At 43.1% G+C, this 26,034-nt stretch overlaps 1 protein-coding gene across 9 annotated transcripts in view; it reads left to right on the top strand.

Moving 5' to 3' along the window:
* INIP (INTS3 and NABP interacting protein) overlaps positions 1–9,506 on the top strand; it is a 36,486-nt gene extending 26,980 nt beyond the window's left edge. For 4 of the 9 annotated variants that reach the window (XM_021927263.2, XM_021927265.2, XM_021927267.2 and 1 more), the window contains 3 exons: positions 2,485–2,570; positions 3,786–3,876; positions 5,765–8,135. In XM_021927263.2, the coding sequence (XP_021782955.1) occupies positions 2,485–2,570; positions 3,786–3,876; positions 5,765–5,894 (307 nt within the window). In that variant the 3' untranslated portion in view covers positions 5,895–8,135. Of the gene's footprint in view, positions 1–2,484; positions 2,571–3,785; positions 3,877–5,764 lie in introns of all 9 variants that reach the window. The other 5 variants (XM_003911354.5, XM_031654408.1, XM_017949633.3 and 2 more) reach the window with 2 other exon arrangements.
* Positions 9,507–26,034: the final 16,528 nt, after the last annotated feature.

Genomic DNA, 26,034 nt, shown 5'->3' with positions numbered 1-26,034 from the left:
TTCTCACTTATTCATGCCTCAACCCACTGCAGTGTGACTTCCAGGCTCTCCATCAAAGAAAATGTTCTTGCCTACCTCACTTGTAACCTTTCTGGGCTAAATCTGGCAGACTAGAGTCCTTTTCTTATCAGACATCTTGGCGTTATTTGACACCACTGATCACTCTCTTTCTTTTCTTTTTTTTTTTGAGACAGGGTCTCACTCTCACTCTGTTGTGCAGGCTGGAATGCAGTGGCACGACCTTGGCTCGCTGCATTCTCTGCCTCCTGGGTTCAAGTGATTCTCCTGCCTCAGCCTCCCAAGTAGCTGGGATTACAGGCATGTGCCACCACACCCAGCTAATTTTTGTATTTTTAGTAGAGATAGGGTGTTGCCATGTTGGCCAGGCTGGTCTCAAACTCCTGGCCTCAAGTGATCCGCCCACCTCGGCCTCCCAAAGCTCTGGGATTACAGGCCTGAGCTGCCGCACCCAGCCCACTCTCTTTCTTAAAGTACTCTCTTGGCTTCCATTTGCTCACTCTGAGAATATAAAACACAGTAGGAGGAGACTGTCTTGATTTCTTTTGTGGACATTTCTCTTATTTGTCCCTTGAATGCTGACAGCCCTTCGAATTCTGTTCTAGACCAGGCTTCCTACTCTGCCTCTTTTCGCTGGACAGCTGCATCTTTTCCCACATGCTGTTACGTATGTGCTAGTACGCATTTGCAGCTCTAGTCTGTCCTTTCTTCTAAGCACCACCTCTGCCTCCCGGACGTCTCTACTTTGATGTCCACAGGCATTTCAGATGTGGTATGTCCCAACCTGAACTCATTCTCCCTTCTTGCTCTCCAATCAACTACTGAATATTCTTGTGTATCCTGTGTCAGTAAATGCTTCAGGCTGCCATCTACTAGTTACAAAGGCAGAAATGTGAACTTCAATTGTTTACCATTCCTTTCACTTTCATCTCCAAGCATTCACCATTCTCTTGTGATTATACTTTGAAAGGTGTCTCACATCTGTCCATTTTCTTCATTGCTACCGATGCTATCCTGATTCCTGGCCACTCTCATTTCTTGCCTCAATTATTATAACTGCTTCAGATTTCCTGTGGTCTTACGCTTCTTGAACACATTCATCAGTTGTGTCATTTAGCAAGCTTTAATTGGGAAGTAACAGAAATATAACAAAATTGGCATAAACATTAGGGTATCTGTTAACCAGGAGTGTGAAGATAAGGTAGTTCCAGAGTAGCTTAATTCATTAGTGATGCAGCTTCATTCATCTTTCCTTTCGGCTTTACCCCATGGGTCAGTGGCTCCCTCGGGCCAGAATATGACTGCGGTGGCTTAGGCATCAGCCCGCACTGAGCCACCTGCAGAAGTAAAAGCCTGAAAGGTTGCTATGGTGTGTCCCATTTGTAAGAGTGTGGAAAACATTCTCAGAAGCCTTCCTGTAGACACCCATCAAGTCTGGTTGCCCAGATTATGTACCTTTCTCTTGCCTAAACCAGAAACCAGCTAGGGGAATGACACTGTTTTACATCAATCAAGGTCTACCCCCCTGGGGCATGAGCCTGGCCTGCCTTGAAGCATGTGACCGCTGATAATTGAACCATGTTTGGGTTCCATCAGCAAGGAGGAAAGGAGATAAACAGCTCTGAGGCGGTGACCAACACTGTCTGCCACAGTAGTGCAGTAGTGGTGTTTCTGAACTACAGGGTGATAGTTCTTTTTTTTGAGACAGGGTCTCACTCTGTCACCTAGGCTGGAGTGCAGTGACATAATCTCTTGACCTCCCAGGCTTAAGTGATCCTCCCATCTCAGCCTCCCGTGTAGCTGGAATCGCAGGCACATGCCACCACACCTATTTAATTTTTTTTTTTTTTTTGGTAGAGATGGGGTCTCACTTTATTGCCCAGGCTGTTCTTGAACTCCTGGGCTCAAATGATCCTTCTACTTCAGACTCCCAAAGGCCTAGGATTACAGGCATGAGCCACTGCGCCTGGCCAAGAGGGTGATCCTTCTGATCATGTCACTCCCCTGCTGCTTAACACTCTTTGGAGGTCTCCTATTACTGTTAGGATAAGGTCTCCTTTTTTTTTTTTTTTTTTTTTTTTTTGAGACGGCGTCTCGCTCTAGGCCAGGCTGGAGTGCAGTGTTGTGATCTCAGCTTACTGCAACCTCCGCCTCCCGGGTTCACGCCATTCTCCTGCCTCAGCCTCCCAAGCAGCTGGAACTACAGGCGCCCGCCACCTCGCCCGGCTAATGTTTTTTTTGTATTTTTTAGTAGAGACAGGGTTTCACTATGTTAGCCAGGATGGTCTCGATCTCCTGACCTTGTGATCCACCCTCCTCGGCCTCCCAAAGTGTTGGGATTATAGGCGTGAGCCACCGCACCCGGCCAGTTCTACATTTTATGACATTTTCCAGAACACTATCCTTCCAATATATTAAGTGTCCTTATTTATTCTCCTGTTATTAATATACATCACACCTCAGCAGGATTGCTGTTATCTGTGAGCCTTGTCCTGCATATACCCCTAGTGTTCAGTACAGAGCTATGCATCTAGTAGCTGCTCTAGAATCTGGTAAGTGTCTCTAAGTTTGATTGTTTATTCATAATAGTTCTACCTATGTGGAACATGGTTTATGATAATTTAAGTTTAATTATTATTAATTAATTTATTTATTTTGAGACAGAGTCTTGCTCTGTCACCCAGTCTGGACGCAGTGGCACAATTTTGACTCACTGCAACCTCCATCTCCCGGGTTCAAGTGATTCTCCTGCCTCAGCCTCCCGAGTAGCTGGAACTACAGGCATGCGCCACCACGCCTGGCTAATTTTTGTATTTTTAGTAGAGACAGGGTTTCACCATGTTGGCCAGGCTGGTCACGAACAAGTTTAACTATTATACAAACAAAAGGGTATGGTTTTACCATTGACTGATATCATGTGATTTAACTGTTTTTTAAAATAATGTTAATAGAGATCATGATAGATCATGGTATCTCAAATCTGTTTGAAAGTAGGAGACCATAAGTTATAAATTTTAGGCTGGGCATGTAATCCCAGCATTTTGGGAAGCTGAGGCAGGCAGATAGGCAGATCACTGGAGGTCAGGAGTTTGAGACCAGCCTGGCCAACATGACGGTGAAACCCCGTCTCTACTAAAAATACAAAAATCAAATATAGCTGGGTGTGGTGGTGCATGCCTGTAGTCCCAGCTACTCAGGAGGCTGAGACATGAGAAGAGCTTAAACCCAGGAGGCAGAGGCTGCAGTGAGCTGAGACCACACCACTGCCCTCTCTCCAAAAAAAAAAAAGATAAATTTAAAAAAAAAGATCATTTAAAATCTCAATAAATAACATAGACTTTCTTTATATAAATTCATGAAGATAGTGAGAGAAGGAAAAAAGACTTATTCTTGGAGGTCTTTTTCACCCCTATAAAGAATATATAATGAAAAGCTGTGATTCAGAAGTAAGGACATGTCTTTAAGAGATTTATTGTATAGCATAGTGACTGTAGTTAATAATACTTGAAAATTGCTGAGAGAATAAATCTTAAATGTTCCACAACCAAAAATGGTAAGTATGTGAGGTGCTGGATATGTTAATTAGCTTGATTTAACCATTTCACGACAAATACAAATACTAAAACATCACATTGTACACTGGAAGTATATGCAGTTTTTGTCAAGGATACCTCAATTTAAAAAAAAGAAGATAATTTACTACCATCCAAAAAAAAGTAAGGATGTTTCTGCCTTAAGCAGCCGAGTAACCAAGATTCCCATTTTAGCATTGCACTCTCGAGACCCTCTCTTAATAAGGACTTCCGGGATCACGCTGAGCAGCAGCATATCGCAGCCCAACAGAAGGCAGCTTTGCAGGTGAGCGAAGTGTAACTGACATTCTTGCCTCAGTGGAGGTTTCCTGGGTCTCAGAAGCCAGCACGTAGTTATTTTATATTTCAGTGGAGCAATATCAATAAAAATGTTCCACACATAATTGCAGTGGTTTGCTGATGTTCAGTCATGCCCAGTGGATTTGAAGGACCAGTGCAGCAGTAATGAAAGTCTCTTTTATGGTGTTGACTCGGTCATGATTGATTCTGTGCGTGTACATGTCAAGGGATTGCTTGTGCACAAAAGAGTTTAAAGATGTTTGGATGGACAGGAATGATCTTAAAAATTGAACTGGCTAGTTAAATAGTACATGCATTTTTTTTCAAATCTATCATGTCATTACATCCTTTGATAGTTGTATTAGTTTATTATTGTTGCCTGGATTTTTTTTTTTTTTTTTAATTTTCAAACAAATTTTTTGGGAAAAATTTTTTTTTTTTTTTTTTGAGACGGAGTCTCGCTCTGTCGCCCAGGCTGGAGTGCAGTGGCCGGATCTCAGCTCACTGCAAGCTCCGCCTCCCGGGTTTACGCCATTCTCCTGCCTCAGCCTCCCGAGTAGCTGGGACTACAGGCGCCTGCCACCTCGCCCGGCTAGTTTTTTGTATTTTTAGTAGAGACGGGGTTTCACCATGTTAGCCAGGATGGTCTCGATCTCCTGACCTCGTGATCCGCCCGTCTTGGCCTCCCAAAGTGCTGGGATTACAGGCTTGAGCCACCGCGCCCGGCCCAGGAAATGTTTAAAAGCTAACTCTTACTATAGGACTAGGAATGTGATGCTTCATCAGTTAAAAAAATATTCTTCAGAGTAATATAGTTTCAGTGTTACAGTCTTATCTTGAATAATTTAAGATTTCCAGAGACTTTGGACAAGACATTTTTTTTTCATAGGCATAATTTAATCACTTGTATTTTTAAACCTTAGAATCCCAGAATTGGAAGGAATATTATGAAGACCGTCTCACTTTATTTTATTTTATTTATCTATTTTTTAGAGACAGGGTCTCACACTCTGTCACACAGGCTGGAGTGCAGTAGTGCCATCATAGCTCACTGTAACCTCAAACTCCTGGGTTCAAGTAATCTTCTTGCCTCAGCCTCCTAAGTAGCTGGAACTACAGGCACATGCCACTATGCCTAGCTAATTTTTAAATTTTTTGTAGAGATGGGGTCTCACTGTGTTGCCCAGGCTGGTCTTAAACTCCTGGCCTCAAGTGATCCTCCCATCTCAACCACCCGAAGTGTTGGGATTACAGGTATGAGCCACCATTGCCCAGCCCTCCATTCACTTTACATGACGTAAAAACAGTCCTTTTTTTTTTTTTTTTAATGACAGAGGGAAGTTACTGGTGGTTTTCTGTTACTTACATTTCAACATTCTCTACCAAATGTTGGTATTTTAATCACCAGTAATCTCACTGCCTTTTTCCCCCTCTCCTTCCCACTACTGCCCTTCTTTCTCAAGTTCCTGGTTTGTTGACCAAGATCAGAGTACTTTGGGATCTTTAATCCTCCTTTTCCTCACTGGAAGGAACAAAACAATTCATGTCTTTGAGTCATTTATTGACTGAGGACGATCACAGCTAGTAGATAGAGAGGATGAGAAATGAGTACTTGGTGTAACTTGTTAACCCAGATTCTGTATTACTGTCCACTTCCTGTCTATTTAAACACAACCAGCAGCAGCAGACTGATTTTAAAATAAATTCCGTCTCAGCCATAACAAGGAAAAATAAATGAATAAACAAATAAATTTGGTCTCAAGCATTCAGAAAGAATAAGTAATTTTAATGCCTTGGTTGAAGTTCGACTTGGTTGAATAATGACTCTGTTTCATAGCTTAATTTTTTTTTTTTTTTTTTTCGATCTTTCCCAGCATGCTCATGCACATTCATCTGGATACTTCATCACTCAAGACTCTGCATTTGGGAACCTTATTCTTCCTGTTTTACCTCGCCTTGACCCAGAATGAAGAAAATATTTGCGATGGAAAAGTGACTTTGTAATATCAAATGCCAAAGCTACTATCATTCAGTGCTAGATGAACTGTGACTTTCAGAAATTTGGTGAACTTTGGTATTTTTTGTTTGTCTGAAAGAAAGGAATGTGTAACTGAAAGCAGAAAGAAGAGTAACCAGGATGGTGAGAGCTGTGGAAGCTATATTATCCAAGGAATTGATTATGTACTGTGACTGCAACTTTTTTGTAATGCTGTTTAACTCTCAATCAGACTCTGAATTGGAAGGTCACAAAATCATTCCCCAAGTCCTAGCAAGTTTGACTGAATATATCATGTCCACAGTAGATTTTCAAGAATCATTTATAGTACTTAACTTTAAAGAAACAAGGGTGCTTTTAAAAAATGAACCAATAGGCTTAAATCAATTACATCCATATTTGCTGTTTATAGGATTGCTATCAGTATACCTTTTGAGTTTATAGTCACCATGTATCATCCTGAAATATTCTTTCTGGACTCATAACAACTTCCACCTTTTTCACTTTAAAACAAACCCCAAGAATAAATTACTAACCAGTCTTAACCATCTTTTATAAACATATGCTCTTATAAATGTTGTGACTAAATGCAATTAAAAATAATAGGAAATGTGGTGGTTTTTTAATTTGTACATCCTCTTATTTAGTGTTACCACACAGATGATGAGTTTGTGTGGTTCTATTTTCCATTTTTGTTCCAATTGAAAACTTATTGACTGGGCACGGTGGCTCACGCCTGTAATCCCAGCACTTTGGGAGGCCGAGGCGGGCAGATCACTTGAGGTCAGGAGTTTGAGACCAGCCTGGCAGACATGGTGAAACCCTGTCTCTACTAAAAATCTAAAGAATTAGCCAGGCGTGGTGGCGCGCACCTGTAATCCCAGCTACTCGGGAGGCTAAGGCAGGAGAATCTCTTGAACCTGGGAGGCCGAGGTTGCAGTGAGCTGAAATGGCGTCACTGCACTGCAGCCTGGGTGACAGTGAGACTTTGTCTCAAAGAAAAAAAGAAAAAAAACTTATTATGGAAGTCAAGCTCCTTTTTAATTACTTTAAGTAGGAAGGGGTTATGTTAAGAAAGTCTCTCAACATGACCCGTCTTTAGCAGTATCTAGGGTGCTTGTTTATGCAGTCCCACTACCCTACCCTAGTCCTACAGAATTAGAATCTGATTCAAAATAAAGTCTGAAAACCATGAGATAGAGAATTCTATGAAATATCTTGTACAAATTTTCATGATATATTTATACACTCATGGGTTTGTAGATCCCTAAAACTTAGAGGTCATTTAGCTAAAATCTACATTTTTTTAACTTTTAATAGGATTGAAATGATATTTTACACTGTATCACAGATAGAGTATTTTATATAACTTTTTGTAACTGACCTCATCTTGGCCTTGAGTTCCATCCTCTCTGGTGGTAGGGTAAAACTGAAAATTCCAGTTTGGGTAAATATTTAGTGAAAGTTCTACTTTCTTTTCAGAGAGTTTGTTCCCTGCCTTCTTCCTTAGATATTTTCAAACACACAGCCCCATCCTACTCAAACCAAGTGAAGCAAGGATGGACAATTCTAGAATTGGCTGTGCCATGTAGGTTTTTTTTGAGAATTTGAACTGATTTCCTTCATTTTGATGAGGTGGCAACTGTCCCCATTGTAATGGTTACCATTGCAACGAGGATAGCCTTACTTCTGTGGCACAGAATTCCTCATGGGGCCTCTGGCTCCTGTCCTTCCTCGGGTCCATCCAACTACTCCTTGCGCCTCCTTATGGTAGCCCTCATTGTCTCCGGTTAATTTCACTAGGTTTCTGTTCTCTGTGATCTACAACACAACTGACATGGTTCTAAATCTGTCTCTAGGGAGATAACACATTAGTATATTTTCTATACTATGGAAGCCTCTACCTAATGTATGACTTATGTAGCTCAGGTAAAGAGATCTTTTTACCAGTGGCATCCTTTCTAGTCTGTTAGCCTTTTAAATAGATGTGGCCTAAATCCTGTAGTCCTGGCTAGGAAGCACTTCTCTCCACCCCTCTGCTTTGAGTCACAAACTCAATTCAATTTCCTATGTATTTATTAATACCTACGGAGAAAGCAGATAGAGCACTGTGCTTTGGGGGACACAAAGGTGACTGGCACCTGCTCTTTTAGGAGGTCACTGTGCAGAGGATCCTATTCTGGTACACCAATAGTCATAAAGCAAGCCACAGCCTGGGCAACATAGCGAGACCCCTGTCTCTACTAAAACTTAAAAAAAAAAAAAAGATTGGCTAGGTGCATGCATAGAGTCCCAGCCACTCGGGAGGCTGAGGTGGGAGGATCGCTTGAGCCTGGGAGGTTGAGGCTGCAGTGGGCCATGATCACACAACTGCACTCCAGCCTTGGCAACAGAGTGAGGCCCTGTCTCTAAATCAATCAATCAAGCGAGCCAGAATGCAGTAGTGGCCTGAGAGAGGCATCCTGGAACATAGCGCGGTCTCGCTAGGCTTAAAAGTATTCATGTGATTTTACCTGACAAGGGAAGGAAGAGCTACTCCATGTGCAGAGCAAGGTTTCAGAATGAGAAGAGAAGAGCAGGCACCGCAGAGGGTGAGGGAAAGGGCAGCAGTGGCCTGGGAAGCCCTCGGGTTGAGTTCAGCATTGCTTCCCTCAGATTCTGGGTGAATTTGAGGAACTCAGTTAATATCTTGGCATGCTCCTCCCTCTGTAGGATAAGACCAGCACGTGTTCTGCCTGCGTCAGAAATTGCCTAGACCAGTAGTTTTCAAAGTGCAAGCCTCACCCCATTACTGAGTTGAGAAGCCAACTTAATGGTTTAACAGGATGTGTCCAGCATTTTTTCTGAAAAAATCAGAAACATCTGAGTGTACTGCATGTAGAAATAGGTGGTTTTGCCTCATGAATATTCTGTTTCTGCGTGTTCATATATGTGTATATTTTACTTTGTATTTTGTTCGTTTTTTAGGAGACGGTCTTGCTCTGTTGTCCAGGCTGGAGTGTAGTGGTATAATCATAGCTCACTGCAAGACTCCTTGAATCCCTGGGCTCAAGCAATCCTCCATCCTTAGCCTCCCAAGTAGCTGGGACTACAGGCACATGCCACCATGCCCAGCTAATTTTTTTTTTTTTTTTAAATTTTTGTAGAGACAGTGTCTTGCTATGTTGCCCAGGCTGGTCTTGAACTCTTGGCCTCAAGCAGTCCTCTCGATCCTCCCACCTTGGCCTCCTAAAGTGCTGAGATTACAGGTGTGAGCCACTGCACCTGGCTTACTTATTTCGTCTGTTGTCTGTTCCACTAGTATTTAAAGTCTTAGAGGGCAAGAATTTTTGTTTATTTCCTTCTCTTCCTCCATTCCTTTCTTCCTCTTCTACTTCGTTCACTACTGTATTCCACATAAAATGTATTTGGCATATAGTAGGTGTTCAATATGTTGAAGGAATGAAAGAAGTTATATGACTTGAGTTGCAATATAAAATGTATATTTTTTTTACTGTGAGTTATGGCAAAAAAAGTTTTGAAAGCCGCTTCTAAATAATGCAGATGTCAGTGCTTTGTATGACCCTGGAATAAAAACTGAAATGTCTTAGTGATTTCAAAGGCATATTTGTTTTCCTGAACAATCTATAAGCTGTCTCATTAAGTTGTCTCAGTTATTTGCTTGGTTTCGGCAATAGAAGCTCAGCCTTTATATGTGGTTAAAGCCTCTTGAGGCAAGGGATTTGGCAAATATGGTTACATGGAGAATAGAAGATAACGAGAGAGTATCAATTCATTAGTGCAGTCGAATCCCTCTCTAGAATCCCATCAGCGAGCACAAGTCCCATTTAAACAGCATTAAATGCAACAAGTATTTGCTGAGCGCTTTTCTTATTCACCTCTATATCCATGGTGACTTCTACACAGTTGATACCCACTGTTCTTTTTTAAAGAGATGGGGTCTCACTGTGTTGCCCAGCCTGGACACTGGGGCTCAAGTGATCCTCCCACCTCAGCCTCCCAAGTAGCTGTGACTATAGGTGTGTGCCACCATCCTCAGCCACAGGCTTTTTTTTTTTTTTACGGGGTCTCACTCTGTTGCCCAGACTGGAGTGCAATGGCAGCATCTCAGCTCACTGCAACCTCTGCCTCCCAGTGTCAAGTGATTCCCATGCCTCAGCCTCCTGAGTAGCTGGAATTAAAGGTGTGTGCCACCACGCCCAGCTAATTTTTTATGGTTTTAGTAGAGATGGGGTTTGCCACGTTGGCCAGGCTGGTTCTTGAACTCCTGGCCTTAAGTGATCCACCTGCTTCGGCCTCCCAAAGTGCTGGGATTACAGGTCTGAGCCACCGCACCTGGCTGCCCACAGGCTTTTTAAAAAAGTGCAAATAATGAACATGGTCAGTGAGGAAGAGGAGGAGGACAGTCACTGTCCTCAAGAGTCTGACAGTCTAGAGTGGGTGAGACAAGCACACTAAAAGCTAATCCTGGGAGCAGCCTGGAGAGGAGAGAATGGGGACGGGAGCCTGAAAGGACCAATAAAAGCTAAATCAGAACAAGCATTGGAACTTGGTTTTCAAGATGAGAAGGTTTCCAGGAAAGAGAGCAACATTGAAAGCAAAGGAAACACCTGCACAGAGGCAGGAGGAAAGCAGGTTTGGGGGCATTGTGAGGAGACCAAAAGCTCAATTTGCCTGGAGCACAGAGAGACCTGTCTAGGCAGATAACTGGAAACGAGGCTAACCGGAGGCTAGGTTCATTCAACAGCATCTGGAATTCCAGGTTGCGCCAGAGACCTCTTTAGCTCAGTACACAGCTGGGAGACACTGAACATCTGTGGGCAAAGGCAGGTACAGAGATAAACCCATCCGGCCCTCATCAGCTCTTCGGAAAGGGGAACATGTGAGGCACTGAAAGAATATTACTCTTCGTGTCTGCAAATTCAGAGATAGGCGTGTTCTGTTTACATCTGCCTTTCAACTTCCAGCCCCATCTGTCTTCGCAATCTCTTGCATTTAGTTGTTGGGTCCTTCCCCAAATTTCTCTTTGCTCACCTCCCTCTCCATCTACCTTTCTTTCCTCCAGTTTTCTTTTGTATCTCTACCTCGAAAAGCCTTTTAAGAAGGAAAAAGTGACTGGGTGTGGTGGCTCACACCTGTAATCCCAGCACTTTGGGAGGCTGAGGTGGGCGGATCAGGAGGTCAGGAGATTGAGACCATTCTGGCTAACACAGTGAAACCCCATCTCTACTAAAAATACAAAAATTTAGCCAGGTGTGGTGGCACCTGTAGTCCCAGCTACTTGAGGGAGGCTGAGGCAGAATGCTTGAACAGGAGAAGTGCAGTGAGCGAGATCCATGCACTGCACTCCAGCCTAGGCAGCAGAGTGAGACTCTGTCTCAAAAAAAAAGGAAAAGAAACAGAAACGTCCTCACTTGCGATAATGAGTAAGATTTTCCCAAGAGCTCAGTGAGGTAGCGAGATGGATATTCTTAGAACTCTATTCAACGCAGCACTGTTTCCTAGCATTACTCAAGTATTCTTAGGCGCTGCTGGGAGGCGGAGTCGGCGCTCTGGTTTCCTCCTACCTTATTGGTTGTTCCTTCTCAGGGTCATTTGCTGGTTTCCCCTTCCAAGTGCAAAAGGCTGGAATAGCCTAGAGATTAGCCTTTTCATCTCTTCTCTATCTACAGTCATTCCCTGAGTAATCTTATCCAGTGGCATGGCTTTAGGTACCAACTATCCTTTGATTACTTTCAAACTTATACCACCAACCCTGATACCCCACTCGGTGGTGGGTAGTCTCCAAAGATGGCTGCCATCAATTCCTCCCATCCCTGTCAACATATGCCACTGTTCTCATCAAAAGGTGGAGTCTGTTTTCCTTCCCTCACATATGTGCTGGCCTTGTGACCTGTTTTGACGAATAGGATATGGCAGAAGAGATGCTATGTCAGTTTAGACCTAGCTTTAAGAGGCCTAACAGCTTCTGCTCTTGTCCTCTGTGGACAGCCAACCACTATGTAAGACATCTGACTCCCTGTGATCGCCATGTTGTGAGGAAGCCCAAGCTAACTATGTGGAGAGGTCACATGGAGCACTGAGGTGCCAGAAATGTGAGTGAAGCCTTGGACCTTTCTGCTCAGCCCAGCCACCAGCTGAATGCAGCCAGATGAGTAACCCCAACTGATGCCACATAGAGCAGAACTGGCCAGCTGTATGCAGTCAACCCACAGAGTTGTAAGAAATAAGAAATTGTTGCTGTTTTAAACTTCTGAGTTTTAGGGAAGCTTATTGTGCAGCAAAAGATAACAGAAACACCCTTGATCTCCGGACTCTCGTACCTAATGTCAGCATGTATTGTCAGTATCTCCACGTGAAAATCCAATAGGGATCCAAACTTACATGTCTACATGTTCACTGGATTTTATTTTTTTGGTGCATTGGCTGGGATTCAAGACAATTGGTGTTTTTGTTTTGTTTTGTTTTGTTTTTTGAGACAGGGTCTCACACTGTCACCCATGCTAGAATGCAATGGTGCAATGATTGTGGCTCACTGAATCTTCAACCTCCTGAGCTCAGGTAATCCTCCCACCTTGGCCTCCCAAAGTTGGGATTATAGGTGTGAACCACCGTACCCAGCCTAAAATTGGGTTCTTGATATCTCACCCTCTCATGAGGGTGGGTGAGATATTACCCTCCCAGTGTACTATTCTGCCAGCATTCTCCATCTCAGTAGATGGCCATTTGCATGGGCATAAAGATAGGAGTCATTCTAGACTTTCCTTTCTTTCACATTCCTCTTTCAATTTTATCAGCTCTGGCCTCAACATATATCCAGAGTCCCATGAACTCTTACCACCTCCACCACTGTCCTCTTGTTCCAAGCCACCATAATTATTTGGCTAGAATACTGCAATAGCCTTGTAAATAGTCTTCTACCTTCCATGTTTTTTCCCCTGCCCTCCATCCCATCATCCTACAGTTAACAACATTCAACACAGCCTCCAGAGTGATCTTTTAAAAATAAGTAAGGCACATGAAAGATGGTCAACATTGCTAATCATTAGGGAAAAGCAAATCAAAACCACAGTGAGGTTCTACTCCCCACTTACCAGGATGGCTACTATTAAAAAAAAAAAAAAAAGAAAGAAAATAATAATTGTTGGTGAGGTTGTGGAAAAACTGGAACCCTTGAGCACTGTTGGTAGGGATGTAAAATGGTACATCCTCTGTGGAAATAGTATGGTGGCTCCTCAAAAAATTAAACTTAGAATTACCATCATTTGATCCAGCAATTCCACTTCTGGGCATATATCCAGAAGAACTGAAAGCAGGGACTTGCACAGATATTTGTACACCCTTGTTCATAACAGCATTATTCACAATAGCCAAAAGGTAGAAGCAACTCAAATGTTCATCAACAGATGAATGATTAAACAAAATGTGGTATATCCATGCGATGGAATATTATTCACCCTTGAAAAGGAATGACATTCAGATACATGCAACAAGATGGATGAACCTGTAAGACATATGGGACAAATATTGTATGATTCTATATACATGAAGTACCTAGAGTAGTCAAATTCATAGAAAGTAAACAGTGGCCAGGCACTGGGGGAAGGGGAGAATGAGGAGTTACTGTTTAATGAGTGCAGGTTTTCAGTACAAGATGAAAAAGTTCTGGAGATGGATAGAAAGTAGTATCAGTCACATAGCAATGTGAATGCACTGAATGCCACTGAACTGTACATTTAAAAATGGTTAAGATGGCAAATTTATGTGTATTTTACCACAATAAAAATTAATAAAAACTCTAATGAGTGTCCATCTCACTAAGAGTAAAAACCAACATCTTTACAATGGATTACAAATATACAGAATATTATGAGATTAGTCTATTTGTTGGAACAAACAAAACATGAAAAGTGAAGGTTTTTTCACCTTGAATTTTAATGTATACTTTCTCTGATCTTTTTATTTTATTTTAGTTTTTGAGACATGGTCTCACTCTGTCACCAGGCTGGAATGCAGTGGTGCAATCTCAGCTCACTGCAGCTTCAACCTCCTGGGTTCAAGTAATCCTCCCGCCTCACCCTCCTGAGTAGTTGAGACTACAGGCTGCCACACCTGGATAATTTTTTGTGGGTTTTTCTTTCTTTTTTTAATTTTTAGTAGAGATGAGGTCTCACTATGTTGCCCAGGCTGGTCTGGGATTCCTGGGCTCAAGTGATCCTCCCGAGCTCAAGTGATCCTCCTGTCTTGGCCTCCCAAAGTGCTGGGATTATAGGCATTAGCCACTGTGCCTGGCCTCCCCCTTGAATTTTTTGAGATGGAGTCTCACTCTGTTGCCCAGGCTGGAGTGCAGTGGCGCAATCTCAGCTCATTGCAACCTCTGCCTCCCGGGTTCAAGCAATTCTCTTGCCTCAGCCTCCTGAGTAGCTGGGACTACAGGCATGCGCCACCATGACTGGCTAATTTTTTTTTTCTTTTGCATTTTTAGTGGAGATGGGGTTTCACCATGTTGGCCAAGATGGTGATGAACTCCTGACCTTGTGATCCACCCGTCTGGGCTTCCCAAAGTGCTGGGATTACAAGTGTGAGCCATTGTGCTACGCCTGAATTTTTTTTTTCTTTTTTAAGACAGACTCTCACTCTGTCACTCACGCTGGAGTGCAGTGGCACAACCTCAGCTCACTGCAACCTCCACCTCCCAGGTTTAAGTGATTCTCCTGCCTCAGCCTCCCAAATAGCTGGGATTACAGGTGGGATTACAGGCGTGCACCACCAGGTCAGGCTAATTTTTGTATTGTTAGTAGATATGGGGTTTTGCCATGTTGAGCAGGCTGGTTTTGAACTCCTGGCCTCAAGTGATCTGCCTGCCTCAGCCTCCCAAACTACTGGGATTACAGGTGTAAGCCACTGTGCCTGGCCTCCTCCTTGAATTTTAACACACAGGTTCCCTGTTTCTGTTAGTGTTATTTAGCTCTTCTGTGGAGAGGTTGCTGGTCTATTGAGAATGGCCAATGGCCAGCCGGGTGCGGTGGCTCACGCCTGTAATCCCAGCACTTTGGGAAGCTAAGGTGGGCGGATCACGAGGTCAGGAGATCGAGACCATCCTGGCTAACATGGTGAAACCCCATCTCTACTAAAAATACAAAAAAAAAAAAAATTAGCTGGGCGTAGTGGAGGGCACCTGTAGTCCCGGCTACTCAGGAGGCTGAGGCAGGAGAATGGCGTGAACCCGGGAGGCGGAGCTTGCAGTGAGCTGAGATCGCGCCACTGCACTCCAGCCTGGGTGACAGAGCGAGACTCCATCTCAAAAAAGAAAAAAAAAAAAGAATGGCCAGATGACAATTGGGATTTGAGGCAAAACTGTATATGCCTCCATCCAGCTGTGGAACTAGCATGTCTGAAAGATGATGAATGTCAGTCTCCGGCCCAGAGCCATATCCTTATTTTATGCAGCTTTAGATAAACCAGCCTGGTCCATCAAACAGAAAATGGTTTGACCTGAGCAGCTCCGCCCCTCCACTCTGCCAGAAGGTGATGATGTTTTCTTAGCCCCTGCTTCAGCTTTAGTGTCAGGCGAAAGGAACTTTGAAGAGAGTCTTCTGGACACCTCTGGGACCTCAGGGCCTTGCCCTTGCGGTTCCTTCTGCCTGGGATGGTCTTTCTGGTATCCATGTCGCTTGCTCCCTCAACAGCCTCAAGTCTCAACTTAAATGGCATCTTTTCAATGATGCCTTCTTTGACCACTCCATTTAAAATTTCATCTCCCTTTCCCAGTACACTCTTGCTTCATTTTTCTCTGTGGCACTTAGACCCTTTAACATAGAACGTAATGGGCCAGGTGCGGTGGCTCATGCCTGTAATCCCAGCACTTTGGGAGGCCGAGGTGGGCGGATCACGAGGTCAGGAGATCGAGACCATCCTCGCCAACATGGTGAAATCCTGTCTCTACTAAAATACAAAAAATTAGCCAGGTGTGGTGGTGCACGCCTGTAGTCCCAGCTACTCGGGAGGCTGAGGCAGGGGAATTGCTTGAACCCGGGAGGCGGAGATTGCAGTGAGCTGATTGTGCCACTGCGCTCCAGTCTGGCGACAGAGCAAGACTCCATCTCAAAAACAAACAAACAAAAAAAAACCGACAACAACAAAACATAGAATGTAATTTATATTGTCTTCCTTCTCCATCTAGAATAAAAGTGCCATGCGTGCCGATGTTTTTGTGTTTTCTGATGCATTTCTCTATTGCTCAGAACAGTGCCTGGCACATCATAGCAAGTGTTCAAATATTCTAATGAATAAATGAAATCGGTCAGGTGTCCAAAGGGAAAACTGGCGTCTTGGTCCAAAGCAACGGACTCTCCGGAGAGTGGACCCTCCTTCCAAGTGGACCTTCTCCCCACATGCACATAGACAAAAAACTATGCCTGTAATTGTAGGGGTCCTTGGACTCCCTGAAGCCCAGCCATGAGTCCCAGGTTAAAATCTTTTGATCAAAAGGAGGTTAGCTGCTACCTTGGTAGATGCTTCTCCAATACAGTGTTTTGGAAATCTCAATGCCACAGACATTACCGAGGCTCTTGGAGGATCTGGAACGTTGCAATATTGTAGCAAATACAGTGAAGCTGTCAGCATAGTTCTGTTAAGAAAACATGGGTTGTGCCAGCCCCTTGGTCTTCACTGCTGAGTCTATTAATTCAAGTTCTCTGAGGGAAACATGCACCATTGAAAATACAGGCTCTGAGGCCGGGCGCAGTGGCTCACGCCTGTAATCCCAGCACTTTGGGAGGCTGAAGCGGGCAGATTACGAGGTCAGGAGATCGAGACCATCCTGGCTAACATGGTGCAACCCCGTCTCTACTAAAAATACAAAAAATTAGCCGGCGTGGTGGTGGGCGCCTGTAGTCCTAGCTGCTCGGGTGGCTGAGGCAGGACAATGGCATGAACCCGGGAGGTGGAGCTTGCAGTGAGCCACTGCACTCCAGCCTGGGTGACAGAGTTAGACTCCGTCTCAAAAAAAAAAAAAAAAAAGAAAGAAAGAAAGAAAAAGAAAATACAGGCTCTGAGCAGCCACTGGCTGAGACACAGACCTCTATGCTAGGAGGTGCTGACCTTTATTAGATAAATGACTTCTTTTCCTAATTTAGCCACTCCAGGAGTCAAATGCTCACAGACAGAAAGCTACTCCATTTGAATACATGTGGCTCCTTGGGAATGGCAGATGCCTTGCAGGTGACTGTGGTTGGTTTGTAGCTTTGTTCAACATTGCTGTCCTCTGAGGCAGCAGAATGCAAGAGGCCTAGCTTGCCTCTCAGGAGGAGCTCTCATATATCGTGTGCCAGATGAGAACTGAAGCAGCAGCATGAGTTTTACGAGAGCAGGGTGTGTTGGCAGAGGAGCAGGTGGGAGGGAAGGGCGGGAGACAGGGAGGGCATGGCGTAAATGCAAGATCCGACAGTTCACGTGGCCGATGTGGAACTTTATCAGAAAAGTTTTGGCAAGCCAGGAAGGAAGAAATGATAGAATAAGACTTGTGTGTAGTGAGGCTTCTAGGAAGCAGTTGGGGAGGGACTGGTGGCGGCAAGAGGCAAGGAGGCCACTCAGGCAACTTCTGCATAATAATTGGGCAAAGTTGTGTGTGCTGACCAAGTTGGTGGCAGTGAGGAGAATGAGAAGGGAAGATATTCAAAGGCAGGTAGAATGACTAGATAATGGAAACTGATTTTGGAGGAAGGAGGAGAGGAAAGAGGGAGGTCCTAGTATGACCTGTCAGGTTTCTGGCTTGGGCAACAAGGTAGGTACAGGTGCCATTTCCTTAGGAAGGAAAGACAGGGTGGGGCATGGGGTTGAGGAGCCTGTTTCAACTGGGATTCCACTGCAGAAGCCAGCCGGAAAGCCCCAAGGCTTCAGTCTGGAATGAATGAACGTCTCTCCCTGCACCTGGAATGGTACTAGTTATGCACCTCAGTTCTTGAAGAACTGAGAAAATAGGGCCTCGAGTCGTTTTCTGTGTTCTGTGGTTCAGCTGAAGAAGCTCAGTTGATAAAGATTTAGAAAATCTAGGTCTACAATGCAACAGACTAGAGAACCCAAAAATAAGGCCACACACCTACAACCATCTGATCTTTGACAAACTTGATAAAAACAAGCAATGGAGAAAGGACTCTCTACTTAATAAATGGTGCTGGGAGAACTGGCCAGCCATATGCAGAAAATTGAAACTGGACCCCTTCCTTACACCATATACAAAAATTAACTCAAGATGGAATAAAGACTTAAATGTAAAAAACCCAAAACTATAAAAATCCTAGAAGAAAATCTAGGCAATACCATTCAAGACATAGACATGGACAAAGATTTCATGACAAAAATGCCAAAAGCAATTGCAACAAAAGCACATATTGACAAATGGTATCTAATTAGACTAAAGAGTTTCTGCACAGCAAAAGACACTGTCATCGGAATGAACAGACAACCTATGGAATGGGAGAAAATTTTTGCCATCTATCCATCTGACAAAGGTCTAATATCCAGAATCTATAAGGAACTTAAACAAATTTACAAGAAAAAACCAACCCCATTAAAAAGTAGGCAAAGGACATGAACAGACACTTCTTAAAAGAAGACATACAAGCAGCCAATAACCATATGATAAAAAGCTCAGCCTCACTGATCATTAGAGAAATGCAAATCAAAGCCACAATGAGATACCATCTCACACCAGTCAGGATGGCTATTATTAAAAAGTCAAATAACAGATGCTGGCGAGGTTGTGGAGAAAAAGGAACGCTTTTACACTGTTGGTGGGAGTGTAAACTAGTTCAACCATTGTGGAAGACAGTGTGGCGATTCCTCAAAGACCTAGAGGCAGAAATATCATTTGGCCCAGCAGTCCCATTACTGGGTATATACCCAAAGGAATACAAATTATTCTATTATAAAGATACACGCATGCGTATGTCCACTGCAGCGCTATTCACAATAGCAAGGATATGGAATCATCCTAAATGCCCATCAATGATAGACCAGATAAAGAAAATGTGGTATCTATACCCATGGAATACTATGCAGTCATAAAAAGGAACATCATCATGTTCTTTGCAGGGACATGGATGGAGCTGGAAGCCATTATCCTCAGCAAACTAATGTGGGACCAGAAAACCAAATACGGTATGTACTCACTTATAAGTAGGAGCTGAATGATGACAACACATGGACACATGGTGGGCACAACACGCTCTGGGGCCTGTCAGGGGTGGGGTGGAGGGAGGGAGAGCATCAGGAAGAACAGCTAATGGATGCTGGGCTTAATACATAGATGATGGGATGATCTGTGCAGCAAACCACCATGGCACACATTTACCTATGTAACACCACCTGCACATCCTGCACACATACCCCTGAACTTAAAAGTTGAAGAAAAAAAAATCTAGGTCTACTTATGCTACAACCATGGAAGTAGACGAAACCGTCCTGAGAAAGTGTATAAAACTGAATCCATATAAATGAGAGTGTCGAAGGATGAGGAGCCAGAGAAAGAATCCAGAGATGCTGCAGAAAAACCTGGAGACAGTGATACTTAAGATCGCATGGAAACCAAGAAGATCATTTCAGGGGGAGGGGGAGCTATTTCCCAAAGTGCCACTGGTGATGCTAAGAAGTAACTCTTAGGGGTACATATGGGCAAACACTTTTAATAGCTATGTATAGTTATTGCAAGTAATATAGCATTTATATAGTAATATAAATAATAATAACCATAGCTAATAGTTACTTTTTGTTCTTTCTTTCCTTTTCTTCTCTCTCTCTTCTTTTTTTGGCAGGGTCTCACGCTGTCCCCCAGGCTGGAGTGAACTGGTATAATCTCAGTTCACTGCAGCCTCAACTTCCCCAGCTCAAGCGATCCTCCCACCTCAGCCTCTCAAGTAGCTAGGACTACACATGTATGCCACCAGACCTGGCTAATTTTTAATTTTCTGTGGAGATGGGGTCTCACAATGTTGCTGAGGCTGGTCTCAAATTCCTGGGCTCAAGTGATCCTCCTACCTCAGCCTCCCAAAGTGTTGGGATTACAAGCATGAGTCACCTCATCCAGCCTAGTTACTATTTTTTCTAGACAGTTACTCTGTACCAGGTATTGTTTTGAGTGCTTTGTATGTCTTAATATTCTCATTCTTTACTTTAATATAAACTCAAGTAAAAATGAATCAATTTAAAGAAAATATCAAATAAATAATAGGACAAGTGGACTCAGTTATTACAAACATTGTGAAGGTACTACATAAATGACCGACCCCTGGGCAACAGTGCCCCGGCTGGATAGTTTACACTGAGAAGTAATGAGAGAGCAAGAGGCATTCGGCCGGGCGCAGTGGCTCACGCCTGTAATCCCAGCACTTTGGGAGGCCAAGGCAGGTGGATCACCTGAGGTCACCAATTCGAGACCAGCCTGGCCAACAAGGTGAAACCCTGTCTCTACTAAAAATACAAAACATTAGCTGGGCGTGGTGGCAGGTGCCTGTAATCGCAGCTACCTGGGAGGCTGAGGCAGGAGAATCGCTTGAACCTGGAAGGCGGAAGCTGCAGGGAGCTGAGATTGCACCATTGCACTCCAGCCTGGGCAACAAGAACGAAACTCCATCTTAAAAAAAAAAAGAAAAGAAAAAAGAAAGAGGAATCCATGGTACTGACCAATACCTAGTAGTCTGCACATGTACTGAGAATACAGAACAAAAGGAAACATCTGAAACGTAGTTTTCCCTGCCTAGTGGGGAGGTCAAATCACATCCTCTCAATTCTGGGCCATTATCCAAAGACACACAACAAAGCACACATATATACTGACTAGTAACTGTCAAAAATGTATTTGTTATTGGTGGCCTTTAGATTCTTTAATAATGTCCTAAAAGATTCACTGCATTCTTTGAATCTGGCCAAACTCTTCAACATGATTGCCATAGTTATGTATATTAGAAACGTGCTAAATTACTTCCTTGATTGCATTTTGAACATTTCAGCAGCTGAGTACACTGTAAATGTCCCGGCAGGAATTTTTATTTCTCATCCTTATTTCTTTGGGATCCCCTGAGAAACACAGGAATGTTGTTTATTGCTGAAATACATCTTGTTTAATGTCTTTCATGTCTGTCCCTGGTGTCTAACCAGAAAAGATGGTGATGAAAACTCTCCCAGGCAGAGGAAGGAATAAAACAGGGAAACTGAAAGGAAGAGAAGGAAAAGGAAATGTATCGAGGAGGGATGGGAAGATGGGGACACACGTCTTCTAAAATACGCCAGGACATATTGGTCACGAGGCCTCTTCAGGCCTCGGGAGGCAAGGTCGTCACACATCAATGAGGGTGGGGGACGCCAGGCACCCAGGGGCCCTGAGGTATCTACCCCATGCCTCACTAGCGCTGCCCAGGAATGTCTGTCCCAGAGGTGGAGGCGAAGGCCATGTGCCATTCCAGCCCCTTGGACCTCCTGGCTCAGTTTGCCATCTTCACAGCATGACTGGATCCCATTTCAGTCCGGGCGTCATAACTACAGTTCTCTTAGGCCTGATCTGCTTACTGTCTGCATTCAAGGGAGAGAACAAAAGGTGTTCCCAGGCTCCACCTTGTGGTAGGTACAAATGAGGCCAAGTTCAAAGCAAGGGCCTCAACTCCACCAGCTCTTATCATCACTGGCACCACCCAGCGTGCTCACCTGGAAAATCGACCTGCAATCTGCTCTTGCCAGCATCATCTTCTCAGGCCTCTCCTTTTAGCTAGAAGATTCTGTGGTTCTATGAGATCGATGAGGAGGCTTGTGGAATCTCTAGTGTTTCCTCTTACATTTTTCTCAACGGAAAATTTTAAACATACAGGAAAGAACAGGGAAGAGGGTAATGAACCCTCACATACTCATCACAGATAATTTAACAATTATCTGCTCAAGGCCAATTTGCACTTCATCTGTGCCTCCATGTACTCTACGCCTCTAGATTATTTTGAAGGAAATGCTTAAATAATTCAGAATATACCTCAAAAAATAAACTCTCTTTAAAAACATTGAGTACAATAATTTTTAAAAGTGGATTTCTTACTTTCAGAGGCCAAGGTGGGCAGATCACTTGAGGTCAGGAGTTCGAGACCAGCCTGGCCAACATGGTGAAATCCTGTCTCTACTAAAAATACAAAAATTAGCCAGACTTGGTAGCGGGTGCCTGTAGTCGCAGCGACTCGAGAGGCTGAGGCAGGAGAACTGCTTGAACTCGGGAGGCGGAGGTTGCAGGGAGCCGAGATAGCGCCACTGCACTCCAGCCTGGGCGACAGAGAGAGACTCCATCAAAAAATATATACATACATATTTTTCAGAAACTTGTTTCTTAGAAATTATTTTTTAACTGCTCTCTATACAGAACAGTACATTTCTACATTAAAAGTTTTGAGAATTAAATGTAGTCTCCAAAAGCCATAATCATTTAAAGAGCAGAAAAATATGAATTAGCAGCATGTACACAATGGCCAATATACATTCACCGTGATACTGTCCCACACGGGACCTCAGGCCTGCCCAGTGAGGCAAATCTAAGTCAGAAAACCAGAGGCAACTCTGCTGGAACAACTATTCCACCCAGAGGATTGACTCAGAGGCACAGAACACGGCTGTGGAATTCTCATAACGTCCTAACATCGCAAACTACAAAGACAAACATTACCTCCAGGAACGTGACACTAAAACACTATTCAGAAACCAGACATGCCGCTGATTAAGTTAAAATAACTAAGTTTAGAAAACAGAAAGTATACATGAAATTTTTTTATTGTTCAAAAATCTGGGTTGAACAGTCAAGCTGCATATACATAAGTGAACCCAAAACAACAACAACAACAACAACAACAACTTTTAAAATATAACCCAGACCCTTACAAATTGTTAACAGACTACTGGACTATCAACTAGAGGGCTGGACTGGATGAACAAAAAAAAATTCCTTCCAACGCTGACGCTCTAAGACAGAAAACAGGAGTGACACCCGCTTTCCCACTCACGTGCCCCCGCATGCACAGTGATGTATGCACAGGTGCGCCCATCTGGGGGAAGAAAGAAAAAGCTGGAGACGGTACAATAACATCATTCACATTACTGACCACTTCCTACATCGTTCAGAATGATGTTTCCAGTGTTAAGAAATTATGGATATCCTCTACATTAAAACAAAATTACAGAACAGTGAAAACATTAGGACAGTTTTGTTGCTATTATTTGGAAAATACAGCCCCATAGAAAATATTAAATTTTTAAATAAAAACATTGCGCTTATCTAAATAAATTGAACAGACTTTTGTCAGTTACAGCTAAGCAAGCGGGCCCTGGGACAGGTTATACTTGGAATCTACCCAGAAGAGATTCTCTCCATCTCTTTGGGAAGACGTTTTGCTCTGTTTCACAATGAAAAACTAAGGAAATGCAAATCAATCAATTGCCTATTCTATTGCTAAATTTAAAGCAAACATGCTGGTGTCGTTGAAAATTTAGTTTAGAGTTTAAATTGGCAAAAACTTGGGGCACAGATAAAACCGTTCTATTGCCAGGGAGAAGCTGAGCATCGGAGCTGACGATACTCTACACTCCTGTGTGTTTCCAAGGCCTTCTAGTGCAAGCAAATGAAAACAAAACAAAACAAAACAATCCAGCTTTAGTTCTAACACTGACATTGTAGACTCCAGAAGTAATTTGGATTTTTAAAACTGCATTCATTCCCTTAATATCTGAATTTAAACAGCGTTCCATAAAACTTCAAGTACAGCTATGGAAAGCACCTCACTGCCCCAGGCCATCTTTCTGCTGTTGAAATTGAACTTTTCTTGCATTTGTATTCTAAAACAAGTTTTTGGTTTTTTTTTTTTTTCCTTGATTGCTTTTTGAAACACAGATGTCTATTGTGCAATTTTCTGATTTTCTACCTGTTTTTAGTTCTGCGTTTGAGCATGGAGAAGCACGTGGGCTTCAGTCTACAAGCTCTAGTCTAGGCTACTCAACCCCCAACGGTGGGGACTCTTGGCTTTTCTCACTTGAAAGCAATGGACTCTTTCAGGATACAGTGTTTTAAATGGTGGTGGGGGAAAATTGAGAGCAATTCATATTTTATTTGTAAAAGACATACTTGAATTTTCTATTTATACCAGAATTATCATGCATTATTTCAGTAATAAAAATGAAGAAACATGATGCTGTGGTATGGCATTTATTACACCTTCTTGTATTAATTTAGCCATTTATATGAGGACTTCGGGTGCTTTTAGATATGTAGCTTCTAGCCATATTATCTATTTAAAAGCATACATACCCTTCCTCTAGAGGATAATGTCCTGGTATTTAACAGCCCAGAGCCCACTGAAATTATGATACTAAGCAAACACTGTTTTATTTAAATCAAGCCTTATAGGTTGCTGTACAATTTATTATCTTCATAAGACTATTACATAGCTCGTATATTTCCTGGATGGTTATCATAACTAAAAAATTCTGTATCTTAACATATAAAATATGTATAAAATTCCAAAGTCACAACTTTTCCCCTCACAATTCTCTATTGTTTCCTGGCATTTGGTGCTATAGAGCAGAAGTCTGAAGCCAGATGCTCTTTGGTTTTCGTATAGGCAATGTGTTACTTTTGTTTTTTTTTTGAGACAGAGTCTTGCTTTGTTGCCCAGGCTGGAGTGCAATGGCGCGATCTTGGCTCACTGCAACCTCTGCCTCCTGGGTTCAAGCGATTCTCCTGCCTCAGCCTCCCGAGTAGCTGGAATTACAGGCGTGTGCCACCACGCCCAGCTAATTTTTGTATTTTTAGTAGAGACGGGGTTGGCCACGTTTAGTAGAGACAGGGTTCACCATGTTGGCCAGGCTGGTCTCAAACTCCTGACCTCAGATGATCTGCCCGCCTCGGCCTCCCAAAGCACTTGGATTATAGGCATGAGTCACTGTGCCCGGCCCGCTGACTTTTTTATATGCCTCATTTTACTTTTTTCTCTACACTCATCCTTAAATGTGGTCCTTTCTTCCCAGACCCTGTTCATGTAATGTTTGTTGAATCCCTTTTTCAGTTAAATCCCAGGTCAATGCTAAGGTGATGAACATATTTCCAAGTCCAATTTCTAGTTTACCACTTTTCTATTGAAGCAGCATCCTTTTCCTTCCTATTGCCTGGTTTTGTGGATCTCTGAACCAACATCATACATAAAAAACCATAATATTCACATGTTCTGCTACTCAGGTATTTATTGTTTCTACCTTCACCTAAAGGGCTTTATTCTCGGGATGCCACCATGGGTCTAATAGTCAGTCCTTCTCTGCTTTCTGCTCATGATTTAGCTCTAAGAATGATGTGGGACAGAATGAAGAGGAAGTGGATTGGGGAGAAAGAAGAGAGGGTGGATATGAACTTCTTCTCTTCCCAGTGTAACAGTGGTTAAGAGCATCAGCGAGTATTTCTCCGGCTCAGGAGCTGTGACTTCGAGTAAGGTGACAGACATGACTGGCGAAGAGGACAAGTACTAAATAGTTTTCATGTTTTTAATTTCACAGGGCCTGTTTCATGAAGTAAGCCAGGAATTGAGCTACTTGGAAACTTTTGCCCCAAGCCACCTCCACATGCCTCATAAATTACGTCAATTCCTTCTAGATTCTAGAATTGAGATTTGGCCTTCCTCTGGGTTTTTCCGGGAAGGTACGAGAAGCTCACTAGGGTCTTCTGCGAGCCGGATGTCATTCTGCCAGGTGCAGTTCTGTTTATTTTTGAAAATGGAAATCTTCCCAGCTATGATATGGGGGAGAGAGTTCTGGACTAGTTCTCTAGTCCTGAATCGATTACTTATTGTTTGGCTGATCTTGGATGGCCCCTTTAATATCTCTGGACTTAAATTTCCTTATTGATAAAAATGGGGAAATTTGACTAGATGATCTCAGAGTTTCATATAACCTATTGCTTTATAAGTCTCAAAGAGAAAATAAATATGCCCTGATAAAGGAAAAAAGAACACAAAACAAGTGAGTAAATAAGTATATTTTTCCGCTTTGGGAGGTCGAGGTGGGTGGATCACTGAGGTCAGGAGTTCGAGACCAGCCTGGCCAACATGGTGAAACCCCATCTCCACCAAAAACACAAAAATT

The sequence above is a fragment of the Papio anubis genome, chromosome 13 (genome assembly GCF_008728515.1).
Source record: "Papio anubis isolate 15944 chromosome 13, Panubis1.0, whole genome shotgun sequence".
In the NCBI taxonomy this organism is placed as follows: domain Eukaryota; kingdom Metazoa; phylum Chordata; class Mammalia; order Primates; family Cercopithecidae; genus Papio; species Papio anubis.
The sequence above is the reverse complement of the archived record's forward strand: the minus strand, read 5'-3'. Positions and strand labels throughout refer to the sequence as shown.